The sequence below is a fragment of the Scyliorhinus canicula genome, chromosome 2 (genome assembly GCF_902713615.1).
Source record: "Scyliorhinus canicula chromosome 2, sScyCan1.1, whole genome shotgun sequence".
Taxonomy (NCBI): domain Eukaryota; kingdom Metazoa; phylum Chordata; class Chondrichthyes; order Carcharhiniformes; family Scyliorhinidae; genus Scyliorhinus; species Scyliorhinus canicula.
Window position 1 is genome coordinate 227,758,586 of NC_052147.1, and position 17,827 is coordinate 227,776,412.

General features: G+C 44.7%; 1 protein-coding gene across 5 annotated transcripts in view; it reads right to left on the reverse strand.

Annotated features, from left to right (window-relative positions):
- Positions 1-17,827, reverse strand: part of cobll1b (cordon-bleu WH2 repeat protein-like 1b) — a 251,139-nt gene that overhangs the window by 117,604 nt on the left and 115,708 nt on the right. The window contains exon 1 of one of the 5 annotated variants that reach the window (XM_038789696.1): positions 2,792-2,923. The exons of the other annotated variants lie outside the window; for them this stretch is intronic. Within the exon in view, the coding sequence (XP_038645624.1) occupies positions 2,792-2,799 (8 nt within the window). The 5' untranslated portion in view covers positions 2,800-2,923. Of the gene's footprint in view, positions 1-2,791; positions 2,924-17,827 lie in introns of those variants that run through there. 5 annotated transcript variants of the gene reach the window in all.

Sequence of the window (17,827 nt, forward strand, 5' to 3'; positions counted from 1 at the left end):
CAGGGACGATAGTGACATTTAAGGGGCATCTTGACAAATATATGAATAGGATGGGATTAGAGGGATACGGACCCGGGAAGTGTAGAAGATTGTAGTTTAGTCGGGCAGCATGGTCGGCATGAGACTGGCTGTGGTGGTGGAAATTTTGGGTCCAGCAGAGGCCAATATCTGCCCAAAGGAAAATAGAACCAACAGCATCTTTCCATGTGAATTTAAATCTTACAAACCGTTTACCAATAAATGGAAGAGGCGGCAGCAGCGAAGGAGGAGGAGACGATGGGGAAGAAGGCAGAGGTAACAGCGGCAGAAGCAGTAAAGGAGGCTGCAGCTCGAGAGGAGGCGTAACAGCGGCTCAGACTGCAGCTGATTTTGTAACAACCGCAACCAGGCTGTGGAAATGCCGGCAGCAACAGTAGTGCTGGAGGTGGCAGAGGGTCAGACACTGCGGAGGTGGTGACAGTGGCAGTAATGGTGAAGGGTTAGGCAACAGGAAGTGGCAGAGTAGGCAGAAACAGTGGTGGAGAAGGCAGTGGAGGTGGCGGCAGAGGCAGTGGCAGAGGAAGCTGAGGCGACAGAGATATCCCCGTCTGATTATCGCTGTGATCAGTGGAGTCTGGCTCCAGCACCACCCAACCCCTCGCATTCCCGAGGACTGATGCCAGGAAGAGCTGCAGGGCAAGATTGGGATGTTGGTCGCAAAGAAGGCAGCTGTCCAGGAAAAGGTGGAGGATATTTCCAGGCTTAATAGCCGCGTCCAAGAAGGAATACGTTCAGCTTTCAGGCAGAGTACACATTTGTTTATATAATAGTAAATTAACGTTATCTACCACATCCCTTTCAAGGATATTTAAAGCATGATTCCTCTGGTCAGAGAAAGATGACAGATTTATTGGGGTTGTGTAAAAGCCACCCACCCCCCGCCCACCAAACCTCTAATATAAAATAATAGTTTTGTTGCAGAAAGGGGACTGCACCAGTCTCTGTGTAGACAGTGCAGACCAGGACAGTACCTCTCGGTGCAACAGCACCACCCAGGCACAAATAAAGTACGGCCCCGCCGGCTGATATTCTGTTATAATTACTGCATATTTCAACTTTCTTTCTGTTGTAAATAAACAATTATTGTGTTCAACTTTTTAAAAAAAAGGACTGTCTCGTGTGGGAGGAAATTGCACATGTGGAGCAACTGTATAGTTGGGAAGGTCGTGATTCTCTCGATAATGTTTCACGTCTTTTACTCAACTATTTATGGTGTGTTTTGTCTGGAGTCAATGACAAGCAGGTCAGATAGCGTCTGTATTCTAATTATATGTGATTGTCCTTTTTTTCCCTCCACAATAACATTTTCACTGCTTTTACTCCAACGTTTATTCTTGAGCTTTTGGTCTGCGCATATGGAAGTATATCCTCAAATTCTGCTGAATCGCACTTAGCAATGGATGCCACCAGATAAACAGGAAAAATTACCATTTTGGACCGGTGAAACTAAAAAATATGACCAGTTTTACTAGCGTTTCATAACTGGTCTTCAATGGCCAGTTCAGAACCGGATCTATGGTGCCAGCGTTACTGAAACATCCTTTGGGATGATTGACCTCGGCACCATCAATACAGTTCACCAAAAACACCCCAATTCATAAAGCTGAATCAATTTAATCAGTCAGTATCTTCCACAACTGTGTTTTTGTGTTTTTTTTCAGAAACGTTTCACAAATGGCTTATTCCAGATTCAGTTCCTGGTCTGTGCTGAATGGATCATCCACACAGGAGTTGGAACTAGTTGTTGGAGAAAGGAGAAGGGAGGAAGTGGCAAAGAAATATGGCATTGCCTGGATAGACATCAGGTGGCAACTGAACTAAGCTCGGCTGTGCTGTTCCTGGCAACTCACCAGCAGCCAACAAATCATTTGAGGCTTCCCAATGAATTCTGGGCACTTGGCAGGGAAACAGAGGACAGCCATTAGGCTATATGGAAACAGGATTGGCAAGGGCAAAATAAGATCATCACAGCTTAAGTACACAATAAGGGACAGCAAATATTTTCAAATGCATTCTAACTATAAAACTGAAAAGTCAGATCAGAGAAACATGTTAAATTCAGTTCAATTTCTGGGGTATCCCACAATACCAAGAACAGATCTGTAGCATCAGCCATTTCAACAAAACTTCAACGGACACTTAATTTTCCATGTCCTGAAATTTTCCAGCATTCAGTCATACCTCATACAAAACTCAACCCTCTTTGTAAATATGCACACAGCATGCAGCTATCAGCAGTTTACTAACTGGTAAAAAGAACCGTCCCATTTATGAAATCGATTTTAAACATTCAGTCTGAAGTCTTGGAGTTAACCAGTTAATTTCCTGAGTCATTAACTACTGTGTGAAAGGAGCCTGGAACCTACCCATGTGATGCCGATTAGTGTTTACAAATTAAATTATTCCTGCGGACACAGAATAGCTTCAGAACAGAAGTGTGGAATGTTTGTAGCCCTTACTGTTGCAGAATCATATGCACTAAAGCTATGATTATCATCTTGTGACTTTTTTCCAGCCCATTCTTCCCCACATCAAACAGTGAGCATGTGACTTTAACAGTGCCTAACATGTGGCCTTGGAATGTAGACACCGAACAAAATACATATTCATAATCATAGCTATTACTGCAGACCTTAACATGCATATACAAAGGCAGCCTTATGTATCCTTTTAAATGCGCGGCAACAAAACCACTTTGAATAACTGGAGTTAGTTATGCTAACGAATATTTGCCTTCAACACATGTACTGACCTAGCCATGGCATTGGATTGTTCCTTTTTAAAGACACATGGTTCAAAAACACTTGCACGGAATGACAAAATAATTCCATTGGAAAGGAGAACAACCAATGTTTAAAGTTATCAAAGTCATGACTGCACTTTTCAATTTAGATTACAGCAGTGACATTTAAAAACAATAAACGGCAGCATTGGCAACATATTCAACAACAGCGAGATAAAATCGCAAGTATTAGCAACGCTGTAAGAAGGAATGTTCTGCTCATCCTTATGCTAAATATATTTGGGGAAAAAATGTTGTTTCAGAATGGTTTAACATGAAACAATGCATCAAAAGAACAGAAAGCTGAAATCGCCATGGTTACCAAAGGATTTTAATGCAATGGAATGGATCAGGAGATTTGTTCATCACATGGATATTAATCCGCAAACTAAACTGGATGTTGAGTATAACTTTGAGCTTTATTGCTCTAGTAGGGAAAGGGATACGGAAAATGTTGCATTAATTAAAGAATACCGTTTATAAAATGATGAACATGGCACCCATAACATTACGCAAAAGACTGAATGTGGTCCAACAGACCTATTCGATTCTGACATGAGAAATTTGTGCGACCCAAAGTTGTGCGCAAAATCTGGAGGTTAATGTCTGTCAATGTTAGTAAATAGCTGTTAATAAAGTCTGGCACCATAAAAATGTCTTTGTTTCAACCAATTATGTAAACAAAGGTTAATTGTGTTCAATTGAAGCAGGCAAACAAACCTGTATTGTCCATAAATTTACTACTCAAAGGTTAACGTGTTAAATTGAACATGTCTAACCGTAGCCTTTATACCTGCCCCTCTCTCATCTCAGAAAAAAAAAAGTTAGCATATATAGCATATATTTTGTGTGTGAAATTACAACGGCTTTTCCCAACTAATCACCACACCCTTTCCCTTGGGAAAAGGGAATCGGCTTTTGAAAACAAACCCCAAACAAAGGAGGATTTCAACTGCCCAAACAATACAACTTCCAAGTCTTCACAGCTAATGACTCTTTCTCACTTGGCACCAGATCAATGAGGAATTAAATAGTTATTCGCAATTTGTACTAAAATAAAAACGGCTGGTTTTGGATTTGCTGCAGTTGTGACTTTCCAGGATAGCTGATCATTCCCAAGCTATAGAATCTACCTCTGCCCTTCACATTCACCCACCAAAACGCAGGCAACTGTCACAATCTACTTTTCCTCCTGAATTGGAAGTGATTGACCCCCATTAAACGGCAATGGAGTTTGGTAAGGTGTCATGGTGAAGAGTGTAGAGTGTAGGAGAACCTGTATTTTGAATGCAGCTTGATGGCACAGCACATTTCTCACTACAAATATAATTTTTTAAAGTCACATATATAAAAATGGAACTGAAACAACATTAAACCCAGTTAAGCTCCTATTTGAACCAAAATTTTTAAATCATGGGTGGCACGGTGACTAGCACTGCTGGCTCACAGCGCCAGGGATCCGGGTTCGATTCTGACTTTGGGTGACTGGCTGTGTGAAGTTTTCATGTTCTCCCTGCACCTGCGTTGGTTTCCTCCATGTGCTCCGGTTTCCTCCCACAGTCCAAAGATGTGCAGGATAGTGGATTGGCCATGTTAAATTGCCCCTTAGTGTCCAAAGGTTGGCTGGGGATACAGGGCTAGAGTGGGAATTGGGCCTAGGTAGGGTGCTCTTTTGAGGGGTTGGCACAGACTCAAATGGGCAGAATGGCCTCCTTCTGCACTGTAGGGATTCTATGATCAACAATTCATGATTTAGAAACCTGGAAAGTTTCTGCTCCAGGTTCATTCAGATAACTTGGTTGGTGAATTCATCTCCACCCTTCCCACCATAACATTGGGCTGGATTTTACAGGGCTCCCTATTCCCCACATCATTCCACTGAAAACTGAGCCGTAAGTCCGCCCACTCAAACGCCTGCTGCCGCCTGCCCATTTTATACTGAAAACAGAGTTAATTGTTCACGGTCAAGACTTTTGCCCCCATCTCGGTAATCCCGCCAACGTCCGCCACCATCTCGGTAGACCTGCCATAGAAAGCTGCTGGGCAATCGGATTGGCCGGTACTTCGGCAGTCCCAGCTGTGCCATAGGCCATGTCTGGGACTACAGGCCATCCCGATGGGGAAGCGATAATGGAGCCTTGACTGAATCTGGGATATAGGTGGGTCTTGCCTGGAAGATCTCAGCAAGGGATCGGTGGGTTAGAGTTTGCAGCTGGGTTTGAGACACAGGGGGGGCTAGCATCAAAGAGGGAGTATGACCTGGGGCAGGTGGTGAGGTTTTAAGGGCAGTGTGCCTCTGTTGGGCACAGGGAACCACCAAAGGCAATTTCCCCTTCTTGCCCAACATCAGCTCACTTGACCTGGGCCTACTTACACCATGGGTAAAATAGTGGTGGGATAAGGTACATAAATGACTATTAATTGGTCACTTAAGGGCTTTAACAGGCCCATGGGCAGGAGTGCTGCCTGACACCGCCACTGCCTTCCAACCCCCGCCGTAAAATGGGAGACAGGTGAGGAATTGGCAGGAAGCCAGTGGAAAGGCCACGCATGGTATTGTACGAGGCCCGCCTTCAAGTATGCCAGCGGAAGGGCTGTAGAATCAAGCCCATTATAGTTCACGACATAATCTGGAGTCTTCTAATAGTGTATTGGCCAATGCTTCTGACAATTAATTACCATATTAAAAGAGTTTTGGAATCCCCAAATACCATGACCTGCTGCTTTTATAACATAATAATCTTTAAAATAACCTTTATTGTCACAAGTAGGCTTACCTTAACACTGTAATGAAGTTACTGTGGAAACCCCGAGTCGCCACATTCCGGCGCCTGTTCAGATACACTGAGGAAGAATTCAGAATGTCCAAATTACCTAATAGCATGTCTTTCGTGACTTGTGGGAGGAAACTAATATCAGCTGAGTCAAACTGCTTTGCTCTGGAGTCTGTGGCTAAAGAATGTTTCAAGAGAGATTGCAACAGTTACAGAGCTCTTAATGCATTTTTCTTATCATATTGAGCTGTACTTGACCCAGATCGCCTACAGACCTATGAGATCCTGATGGAAACTTTTGCCACACGCGCAGTGAGAAATTCTGATCAGCAAGGAATTCTCGAGTGTGCAATTTTAATGAACAAGGAGATTGGGTATGGAAGGTGGGGCAACATTTAGGAGACAGTTTCTGACAAAATACCCCCAAAACATTTACAGGTTGGATTGGATTGAATTTGTTTATTGTCATGTGTACCGAGGCACAGTAAAAAGTATTTTTCTACAAACAGATCATTTTGTACGTGAAAAGAAAATACATAATAAGGCCACACAATGTAAATACAGGCAGGCAGGTTCTATAAAGATTTGAGCGAGGAGCATTCTATTCACATTTTACTTCAACTAAGTAATAGCACAGCTACATGTGGCCATACTCATCTATTAAAGCAGCTCTGCCTCTGACTGTGAGAGTCACAATCATCCTCAAATTTTATGTGGAGGTGTATATTAGGTAGTCACACAACTGAAGAAGAAGATCCGTGCAATGTCATACAGGATTCAGCTGTCAGGTTATTGACCCACTTTTTTTTGAAAAGCTGGGAAATTCATCCAGTTTGATATAGCAGCAAGGCAGTAGCAGAACAGGGCCGGAACAATGGGCTATAAAATTAGAGCTAGGCCACTTGGGAGTGAAATCAGGGAACACTTTCTAACACAGAGATTGTAGAAATCTAGAACTTTTGCCCCTAAAAGTTGGGTGTTTGGTCAAGGACGGAGATTGACAGATTTTTGTTTGGTCGGGGCAGCAAGGACTAAAGAGCAATGGTAGATAACTGGAATTGAAGTGGAGATTAGCATGAGCAGAGCGCAATGGCTGTCAGCCACATATCACTGCAAATTTCTAATATTAACCATCTCAACTTTCTTAACGGAGAGAGTGTCACTTTCTGAATGCATTGTCACACAGGATGCGGACAAATAATTCTTCATAGGAATGCCAAGTTTGCTGGGAGTTGCGTAACCTTCATCCTCAGGAATTCTTATTTGTAGAAAATATTCTTCTGAAGGTGCAAATAAATCTTCCTTGAATTTCTAATGGCATTAGCAAAGCCATTACTGGGAGCTTTACTAAATTCAAATTGCAGTGCTACGACAGCGTAACGTATATACAATGAAGTACGTAGAGGATTGTGCTATGTTCATAAATAATGTTTTTCATGGCCTTGCTAAGGCACAATTCCGTCTCAATTTCTTGCAAAATAAGCTTGGAATTCTACATCCCAAAAGGAACTTTTGTTTAAAGCCATATTTCTACTTAGAGGAATGTATTATTAAAATGAGCAATTTGTTAGAGAGTGTTTCTTAAGAAACAAGCAACCTCACAATATTGTTTATATTTTACAATTCAACAAATTAATTTCCTCTTTTTCTGCTCCACCTTAAAACAAGCTGACTGGCATCACAGTGTCAAATACAGCATGGGTATTAGCATCAGTGTTCCAAGGTGAGGAAAAGGCTCAACTAATACTCCGTTTGACAATATTTTATTGGTACATATAATGGTGCATGATGTCTGATACACTTAGATGCTGTAGTCTGCTCCATCAATCTAAAGTCAGATCCCATCACCGGCCTCTAGTCACACTGACAGATTCGCTGGCATCCCTCCAGCTAATCTACAGGCGGACAGACTCCCACTGGATTAGGATATGCTAGAAAAACTATTATTTTTTATCCAAATGATACAAGAAATAGCTTTAAGCTAATTATAACTCTACTATGATAAATAGCTACCATAAATTATTGGTTATCAACACTGCAGCTTTTAATTATGAAAGAGTAAAACGTGGATTATATTTATGGCAATCTTCCAATAAGGAGGTTCAGAGTATGGAATGAGACACATTCCAATTCTGAAATATGCTGCATTCCAATGGAACACACATCAAGCCCATCTTGCCTGCTCCGCCATTCAAACAGAACATGCTGATCATCTACCTGTACAACATTGTTCCCCCACTATCCGCACATCCCTCAATATCATTAATATCCAGAAATCTATTGATTTCTGCAATGAACATGCTCAATGGTTGAGCTTGCACAGCCCACTCTGAAGTACAGAATTTCATAGATTAATCACCCCAAGTATAGAAACTCCTCTTCATCTCAGTCTCAAATGGTCTGCTCCTTATTCTGAGACTGTGTCTCCTGGTTTTAGATTCACCAGCCGGGGCAACAACCATTTGTATCTACCCTGCCACCCACTGTAGGCATTTTTGAAGTTTCAATGAAATCAACTCTCATTCTTCAAAAGTCCAGAGAATGCAGGCCCAGTCTTCTCAATATCTCCTCATAATACAATCCCGCTAAACCAGGTCATTCTCCTTGTGTCTACGTGGGATTCCTCCAGGTGCTCCTGTTTCCTCCCACAGTCCAAAAATGTGCAGGTTAGGTGGAATGGCCATGATAAATTGCTCTTAGAATCCAAAAACGTTGGGTTGGGTTGGGTGGGGTTACCAGGTTACTGCGATAGGGTGGGGGTGTGGGCTTAGGTAGGGTGTTCTTTCCAAGAGCCGGTGCAGACTCGATGGGCCAAATAGCCTTCTTCTGCTCTGTAAATTCTATGTCTGTCTATGTTAACATTTACTGATAATGAAGCACATACTTAGATCAAAAAGCATTTATGTTCATGCACAAAATATATTTAGTTTCTTTTGAAAGTAGTACAACTATTAATAACTGTAGATGCTTGTTAAATGCCTCATGCATGTATTAATAAAGTTTAAAAAAACCTAAAATGATCAATTTCCACGCAATGCATTAGCTGCAGAACTGATGTGCTAAGAAATAATTTGACAACAAAACAATACGAGCACATAATAAATTTTAGGCTGGATGTCATTTGCATTAAAATAAAACTAAACTGAAAAACTTTAATACACACGGTTTATCGATTGAATTCCACAATCAATTCTAAACTGCAACATTTTCATCATAAACCTCTGTAGTTTCCACATTTCAAAGTACTTCCAAACAAGAGCAATGATTGAACTCTGAAATGAAGAAAATATTGAAATCCCTTCACATGTGCATTCTTCATTTCACACATTTATCATTCCCCGCACCTCCAAATCAAACAAAAATGCAATGTAGGGCCCTTCATGTTGCTACTCTGACACACTCCACAACACCTTGTTGCTTTAACACGGAATTCATATTTTTATCACCGTCAAAATCAATTGATATCTGTACACAAGACAATAACCCAGATCAAAGTCAAAATTGACCTTCTAAATGGAATGTGACTAAATGTTAATATAGACATAGAATTTACAGTGCCGAAGAAGGCTACTCGGCCCATTGAGTCTGCACCGGCTCTTGAAAAGAGCACCCTACCTAAGCCCACACCCCCACCCTCTCCCTGTAACCTTGTAACCCCGCCCAACCCAACCCAACCTTTTTGGACACCAAGGGCAATTTAGCATGGCCAATCCACCTAACCTGCACATCTTTGGACTGTGGGAGGAAACCGTAACACCCGAAGGAAACCCACGCAGACACGGGGAGAACGTGCAAACTCCGCACACAGTGACCCAAGCCGGGAATTGCACCTGGGACCCTGGAGCTGTGAAGCAACTGTGCTAACCACTGTGCTACCTTGCCCCCAATCTCAATTTTAACAGCTACATTTTCATTATTGTGCTCGTAACCCATCATCGCCTGATATCATTAGGACCATTCCCATACCAGCCTCCCCGAACAGGTGCCGGAATGTGGCGACTTGGGGCTTTTCACAGTAACTTCATTGAAGCCTACTTGTGACAATAAGCGATTTTCATTTCACCTATACATACAGGATTGACGAAGTATTGACAAGAGATTAAAAACCAAACCCACTCATCACATATTTTTGAAAAAGATATATCAATCCATCTTGATTGATATCGTTCCATACAAAAACAAAGAAATCAAAAGAAAAATGGAGGAGTGATAGTCTCATCAAAAAAAATTCACAAATATGTTAACCCCAAGATAGTTTAGAAAAATAATTCTCACCACCGAACAGATGATCTATCTCTCTTATCTCATTTTACAGCTGCTCACCTGCTGCTAATCGAATCTTGGGGTTCAGTTACAAACTCTGCAAGGTTCCAAGTGAGGAACAAATAGTTGCCACAGGAGAATCTGGCACAAGATTGTTTATGTGGCTCACTGCCCCGAGAGAGCACCCAAGGGAGCAGGGCCACAGCTTGCACTGCTCCTCATCGTTCTCAGCCCAGCAGGAATGGTGGAGGTAGAGCTTGTGATCTAAAATCAGACTGTGCAGCTATCAACACACAACCCCTCTATCTTTAGGTCTCCAGTTACCCATCAATGCAAACAATCTTTCGCTATTCACCCATGGTAAAGTCCCAAGGTTCCACTCACCTCTTCGCTGGTTGCTGCTCCCTTGGCACTGTTCCCATTCACCAAGCCATTACTGTTGCTGCTCCCAGCTCTCCACGGAATGCTGAGACTTACACCCACCCTGTTAAGCTCCAACGGTAATTCTATAATAAGAACTCGGCAACAGATCTTGATTTCTTCAACTCCTAGTTTATTGTGGTCAGTAATTACAGCCAAATTCTCCAGCGTTCACTGTCGGTGGGATCTCTGGTCCCACCGGCAGCAACAGCCCCCCCCCCCCCCCCCCCCCCGCACCTTCCCATGGGTCCTCTGCCAGCGTGGGGTGGCTTCAATGGGAACTCCCATTGACAGCGATGGGAGCAGAGAATCCTGCCGACAATGATCGGCATGACGCCTCCCGCGGCTGGAAAGCCAGAGAATCTCGCCCCGCTTTTCCAACATAAAAAAGTGCCACTTGTATCTCCTTTACGTATTGATGCATTCCATTGAATAATATGTACAATTATTAAACAATTAAAACCCCAGTTTGAACTCAAGTACAACTCTGTACTCACGGGTTCCAAATCTTAAATTTGAAAAAAATCTTCAATTTTGATGTAAAATTAGAATATACAATAACACAAATGTTACCAATATTTATTTCTGCAATAAGTGCACATATAAATTGCCATATGTACTGCCTCCACTGGGGCAAGTGTCTCCTCTGCCAATATACTTTTTACCATCTTTTAGCTTCCCATGCCAACAGGCAACATTTACCTTTCTCCCCCCAGGAGAAAAAATATAAGTCCTCCTGCACTCGAAAAGACATCACAGAGTTTAGCACAAGATGTGTTTTCAGTTGTCTAATATCACCTAAAGATGGGAATTTCAAAACACAATTCTCCAATTTTTATTTTACAAATGTGTTGTTTGCTCTCACAATTTCTTCAACCTTCGGAACTTACATTTTGGTTCTTAGTTCTAAAACATAAAAACTAGTAAGAAGTCTTACAACTTCTTGTTGGTTAAAGTCCAACAGTTTTTTTTCAAATCACTAGCTTTCGGAGCCCTGCTCCTTCACCTGGCTCTGTGAAGCAACAGTGCTAACCACTGTGCTACCCTGCTGCCCTTTTAGAAGTCACCGCATCCTTTTGTGCGGCCCTACTATGAGTGATTTCTATGGGGTTAATATTCTCCAAGTAAGGTTGCTGATATGGAGTGACATGCGAAGCACTTTGCCCAATTTCTAACCCAATGTATTTGGATCCACCAGAGGCCTGACATCCAATCTTGACCTCTGTTGTAAGCCCATTAATAACTGTATTTTCAAATTCGCTATAATCCCCCACAAAAAAATCCTTCACATGTATCAAGTTGCCAGAAGTTCCCCTCCATGTCAATAAAATATCGCAGGGTGTGCTTTCAACTGAAGAAAGCCCAACTTTAACAAAACCGACCTCACTGAGAAATACCAAACTCTGGAGAAGTCATTCACACATGTATTTAACTTCCAGAGTACCCTTTCTGTGGTTGACGCCTCCCTCGGAGAATCATAGAATAGAATCTCTACAGCGCAGAAAGAGGCCATACTGCCCATCCAGTCTGCACCCACGCTATGTACCCTCCCCCTGTCCACCCTACCCTATCCCCACATCCCCATAACCTACACATCCCTGGATACGAAGGGGAAATTTAGTACTGCCAATCCACCTAACCTGCACACCTTTGAACTCTGGGAGGAAACCCACGCAGACACGGGGAGGAAGTACAAACTCCACACGGTCACCCAAGGCCGGAATTGAACCCGGGTTCCTGGTGCCATGAGGCAGCATTGCTAACCACTGTGTTGCCGAAGAAAAATTCCTCTTTCAAGCTGATGTCCTTGTAAGAAAGCAGCTATAATATCCATCAATTTGCATCCCCAAGCATTTGAGACTAACAGAGCCAAAGATTATCATCAAATTAACCTTTCCTGACGTCTGTGCATCTTCGTCCCTCAAGTTTTCTTCAAAACTACGTTTCACCAAACTTGCTTTGGCTGTATAAGTTCTATCAGGAAACACTTTTTTCGTACATATCCATCTATGAAATAGAACCGATTGTCTCCACTCAGGGACCTCCATGTACACCCCAAATTCTTTCCAATTTGGCAGTTCTTGGTGGCGGCATGGTGGCTCAGTGGTTAGTGCTGCTGCCTCATGGCGCTGAGGACCCGGGTTCGATCCTGGCACCGGGTCACTGTCCCTGTGGAGTTTGCGCATTCTCCCCATGTTTGAGTGGGTCTCACCCCTGCAATCGAAAGCTGTGCAGACTTGGTGAATTGACTACACTAAATTGCCCCTAAATTGGAAAAAAAAGATTGGGCACTCTAAATTTACTGAAAGAGAAAAAAAAAACTTTGTTCTTGCTGTTTTGCATATTTGATTAATTTATCATCTAATTTGTTGGAAGGCACAAAGACCTCTCAATCACCTGGGCTTAGCCTTGTTAAGATGCGCCCTCCATCCTGTTTTATATCTTATTCTGGACTGCTACTGCATAATCTCCCTTTTCTATTATGAGATGTTCTTTCAACAGTTCTTGATCACTTCCGATGGGTACATTCAATGCCAGACCTTCTGTCTGAAACGACACGTTTCTGTGCTCTCTATTTTTGTACTTCATGGGCTGGATTCTCCGACCCCCCGCCGGGGCGGAGAGTAGCCGGGTGTGGCGTGAATCCCACCCCCGCCGTCTCCGGCACCAGAGATTCGGCGGGGGCGGGAGTCGCGCCACGCCTGTCAGCGCCCCCCCCCCCCCCCGCCGGCATGTGGCCAAAGGCAGGTATATGGAGTTAGGTCACAGATCAGCCATGATCTCATTTGGGTGGCAGAGCAGGCTCGATGGGCTGAAAGGCCTACTTGTGTTTCTATATTCACACAATCAACTTCTTGTTTTCCAGACTCCCGTTCTAACAATACTTCCTTCATTTCTTTCCAAGAAAAAATGGGATTCATTAACGGGATACAATAGTGTCCAGACTCTGTGAGTTGCAAGTGTGCAGTTTTTTCTAAATATGATGGCCTTGTCGCTTTCCATTCAGGTTTCATATGTGCTTTCTTGGTTGGTTCAATAATAAAGTTATTTCACTGGATACAACATCTATGCGAATGAAATGATTCCTTCCAGCAATTTTACAAGGAATCATGGACGGGATCCTCCGACCCCCCCGCCGGTTGGAGAATCGCCGGGGGGCGGCGTGAATCCCGCCCCAGTCGGCTTCCGAATTCTCTGACGCCGGAGATTTGGCAGGGGTGGGAATCGCGCCGCTCCGGTCGGCGGCCGCTGGCAGTGCCCCCCCCCCCCCCCCCCACCCCCCCCCCCCCCACACCCCACACCCCCCCCCCCCCCCCCCACCCCCGGCAATTCTCTGGCCCGCGATGAGCCGAATGGCTGCCGTTTTCGGCCAGTCATATGTTACACCAGGTATTTGCCGGCGGGACCTGGCTGCGCGGGCAACCTCCGGGGTCCTCATGGGGGTGGGCTCCGGGGGATCTGGCCCAGTGATGTGCCCCCACAGTGGCCTAACCCGCAATCGGGGCCCACCGATCTGTGGGCGGACCTGTGCCGTGGGGCTACTCTATTCTTCCACATTGGCGGCTGTAGCTGTCCGCCATGGCCAGTGCCGAGACAAAGCCCTCTGTGCTTGCATTGGGATGACGTCAGCACACGCTGGCGATCCCACGCATGTGCCAACTTGCGGCGGCCAGCAGAGGCCCTTTGGCGCCGGTTGCCGTGGCGCCAAGCCCCTTCCCCACCGGCTGGCGCGGCGCAAACCACTCCGGGGCCGGCCTAGCCCCTGAAGATGCGGAGGATTCTGCACCTTTGGGGCAGCCCGATGCAGGAGTGGTTCATGCCACTCCTTCCCGCCAGAGTTGCCCGCCCTGTCGATAACGGCAGAATCCCACCCCATGTCTTTTCAGCGATTGAAGGATATTATCATCCCCAAATCTGAAACTCATGAAATTTGCAAATTCCTTCAACTTGTTCCAATCTTTTGTCACTTAAGGAGACTCCAGGCAACATCTCACATCCTGTAGATACACATCTGCTGTCTAATATGGCACAACTGAAGGACCTTCATCACTGGACAGAAACTTCTTACTGCGACAATGGGTGCGACAAACCGGCCATGCTGCGCCTGAAAAGCAGCGCACGGCGGCGCAACGTGGCCAGTAAATGCTGGCTGACCCCCACTCCTGGGATCTACCCAAAACTAATGCGATCTCATGAGATGTCGCGATTTGAAGTCCGCCCATTGTGGGTGGGATCACCTTTTGGCAAATCTGTATATCAGAGCGACACAGCTAGTTTCACTCTAACATTCAGTTTCCTGAGGTAACCAAGGCTTTGGAATCTATCCACTTTTCCTTGGAGACCTCGGGCGAGTGCCATTCAATACTGGTCCCCACATACAGGGACCAGACAGAACGGCACTCATGAGAGTCAACAACGGGATCAGGTACCCCCAGGTGCTTGCTCTCTGGGCAGGTGGCACCCTGGCACTGCTGGTGCCAGCCTAGCACTGCCAAGGTGCCCAAGTGGCACTACGAGGTAGTTATGATCGTAGAATCATAGAACCCCGGCAGTGCAGAAAGAGGCCATTTGACCCATTGAGTCTGCACTGACCCTCTGAAAGAGCCCCCATGCCCCCTCCCTATTCCCATAACCCAGTAACCCAACCTAACCTTTTAACACTAGGGGCAATTTAGCATGTCCAGTCCACCTAGCCTGCACATCTTTGCACTGTGGGAGGAAACTGGAGCAGCCAGAGGAAACCTACGCAGACAACATTCAAATTCCACACAGTCAGCCAAGGTCAGAATTGATCCCGGGTCCCTGGCGCTGCGAGGCAGCAGTGCTAACCACTGTGCTACCGTGCCACTCTCTGAAAATGTAGTTAAAAAAAACTTTGGGGGGGGGGGGGGGGGTAATGTGTGGGTAAAAATGCGAGGGGGAAAACTCCCCTTACACTTTTATTTATGTTGCTGAATTCCAATTACGAGATCATTATTTTTATATTTTTTTGGGAGGGGGAGGAAGACTTTGAATTAACAGCTGTGATAAAATACCGCTGCAAAGTTGTCCGCAAAGCAAAAATAACTTTGAAATGTAACTGGACCCCCTTAGTGGGTGGGGGAGATTATTCACTAATTAACTGAGTACTGTAGACCAGACAGATCCAGGTTCAAGCCCAGGTTAGCTGATCTTAAATGAGGCTGCAGGGACCCTGATCGCGGGGAGGTGAAATATAAGACACGGGTTTCTGCTATTGAGCCAACAACCCCATTACCATGTGATCCTCTGGTGAGGACGAGATTATTTCTGTGATAATCCCAATGGTCAAATTGCTTGCTGACATCAAAATGTACATATAAATATGGTTTCATGGGGAATGTACCAAAGTGGTACCAATACATAGGTGAATGGAGCACAGTTAGGGGCCATCACATGCAGGAAAAGGAAACATTGGCATAAGAAAATTATAAAAGAAATGCAGGCAGTTACTGCTGCAAATGATTACAAATATTTTATACTATTTAAATAAAAAACGCTCCAATGTCCATTTGGCAAATATCAATTACTGATTTAATGAATAAATATACATTTTGAAAGAGGTGGTGTCCGGATGGCACTGCCAGCTGGCAGGGGCATTGCCCGGATTCCAGGGTGGCAGTGTAAGGGTGCCCAGGTTCCAGGGCCCGAGGGGGCCATGCCCATGAAAGGAAGGTGGGAGGGGGGAATTAAAGGGTGGGGGTAGCAGTTCAGTAGTGGTCTCTGGGAGGGGTGATGGATGGAGGTCCTGAAAGGGGGGCCTGTAAGGGGGCATGGAGGGGGGTGCCCATGTGTGTGTGGGGGGTGACATTGCACATGGATGGGGGGTGTGGGCGACCCACAAGCTCACTTAGAGATCGGAACACCCTTTCAAAATGGCGGCCATATCTCGGAGTTCCACTCTCCAGTGATGAAAAAACATCTAAGTGTAGGCTAAACCGGTGAGATACTCCCCAGGGCCCAAAAACGTGACTCTGTCGTTTGATAGTGGTGGGGAACTCACCGACAGAGCCGGAGGGAAACTCCCTAAACAACCCGCCACAAATTAACTCAAGAAATGTTTCCATTAAATTCCACCCATGTCTCTGAGATGTAGAACAAAAATATTTGGAGGAGACAATGGGGGTAAATTTTAAGCCATCCCAGGGTACTGCCTGGAAACTACTGTCTCAAATTTGCTGATAACACAACGAGAAGGCAACACGATAAGCAGTGTAGATGGAAGCGTAAACTTACAGACATATTGATAGATTAAATGAATGGGCAAAACTGCAGCAAATTGATTTTGATGCAGGCAAGTGTTAGTTCATTCACTTTGGAGCTGAAAAACACAGAAAAGAATACTTTCTAAAATGGTCAAAAGCTAAAACAGTGAAGGCGCAAAAGGACTCGAAGGGCCACGTACATAGGTTAAAATGTCACGGGCAGGTACAGAAAAAGGCTAATGGTATGCTCACCTTGATATAAATAACTAGGAAAAAAAAAGGGTAGAAGTCATGCTTCAGCAATACAAAGCCCTGGTTAGATCATACTGAAGTACTGGACACCAGCCCTTAGGAAGGCTATATTGGACTTGGGTAGGGAATGCAAAATGCACTTGCTCGAAGGATACGGGCGACACAGTGGCTAGCACTACTGCCTCACAGCACCAGAGACCCGGGTTTGATTCGGACCTCGGGTGACTGTGTGTGTGTGTGTGTGTGTGTGTGTGTGTGTGTGTGTGTGTGTGTGTGTGTAGTTTGTATATTCTTCCTATATCTGAATGGGTTTCCTACATGTGCTCCGGTATCATCTCACAGTCCAAAGATGTGTAGGTTAGGTGGGTTGCCTGTGCTAAATTGCCCCAAAAAGGTGGGGTTATGGGGATAGGGTAGAGATTGGGCCTGAATAGGGTGCTCTTTCAGAGGGTCCATGCAGACTCGATGGGCCAAATGGTCTCCTTCTGAACTGTGGGCATTCTGTTCTCTGATACCTTCTATGATGGGGCAGCACGGTAGCATAGTGGTTAGCACTACGGCTTCACAGCACCAGGGTCAATGTGCGGCGTCTGCACATTCTCCCCGTGTCTGTGTGGGTTTCCTCCAGGTGCTCCAGTTTCCTCCCACAGTCCAAAGATGTGCAAGTTGGGTGGATTGGCCATGCTAAATTTCCCTTAGGTTAGATGCGGTTGCAGGGTTACGGGGATAAAGTGGAGGTGTAGGCTTAACTAGGGTGCTCTTTCCAAGAGCCAGTGCAGACTCGATGGGCTGAATGGCCTCCTTCTGCCATGTAAATTCTACGAGATTCTATTCTACCTTGATTCCAAGGGTTAGGTTACAAGGAGAGATTGCACAAACTAGAATTGTATTTCCTGGAACTTAATAAGAGTTGATTTGATTGAATTTTCCAAGATGTTCAGGGTAACAGATATTGTTTATAGAGATAAACTCCTTCCAATGGTTGGAAAATCTAGGATCGGGGACAAAGTCTAAAAACTAGAGCCATTCCTTTCAAGAATGGAATTAGAAACATTTATACACACAAAACGAAT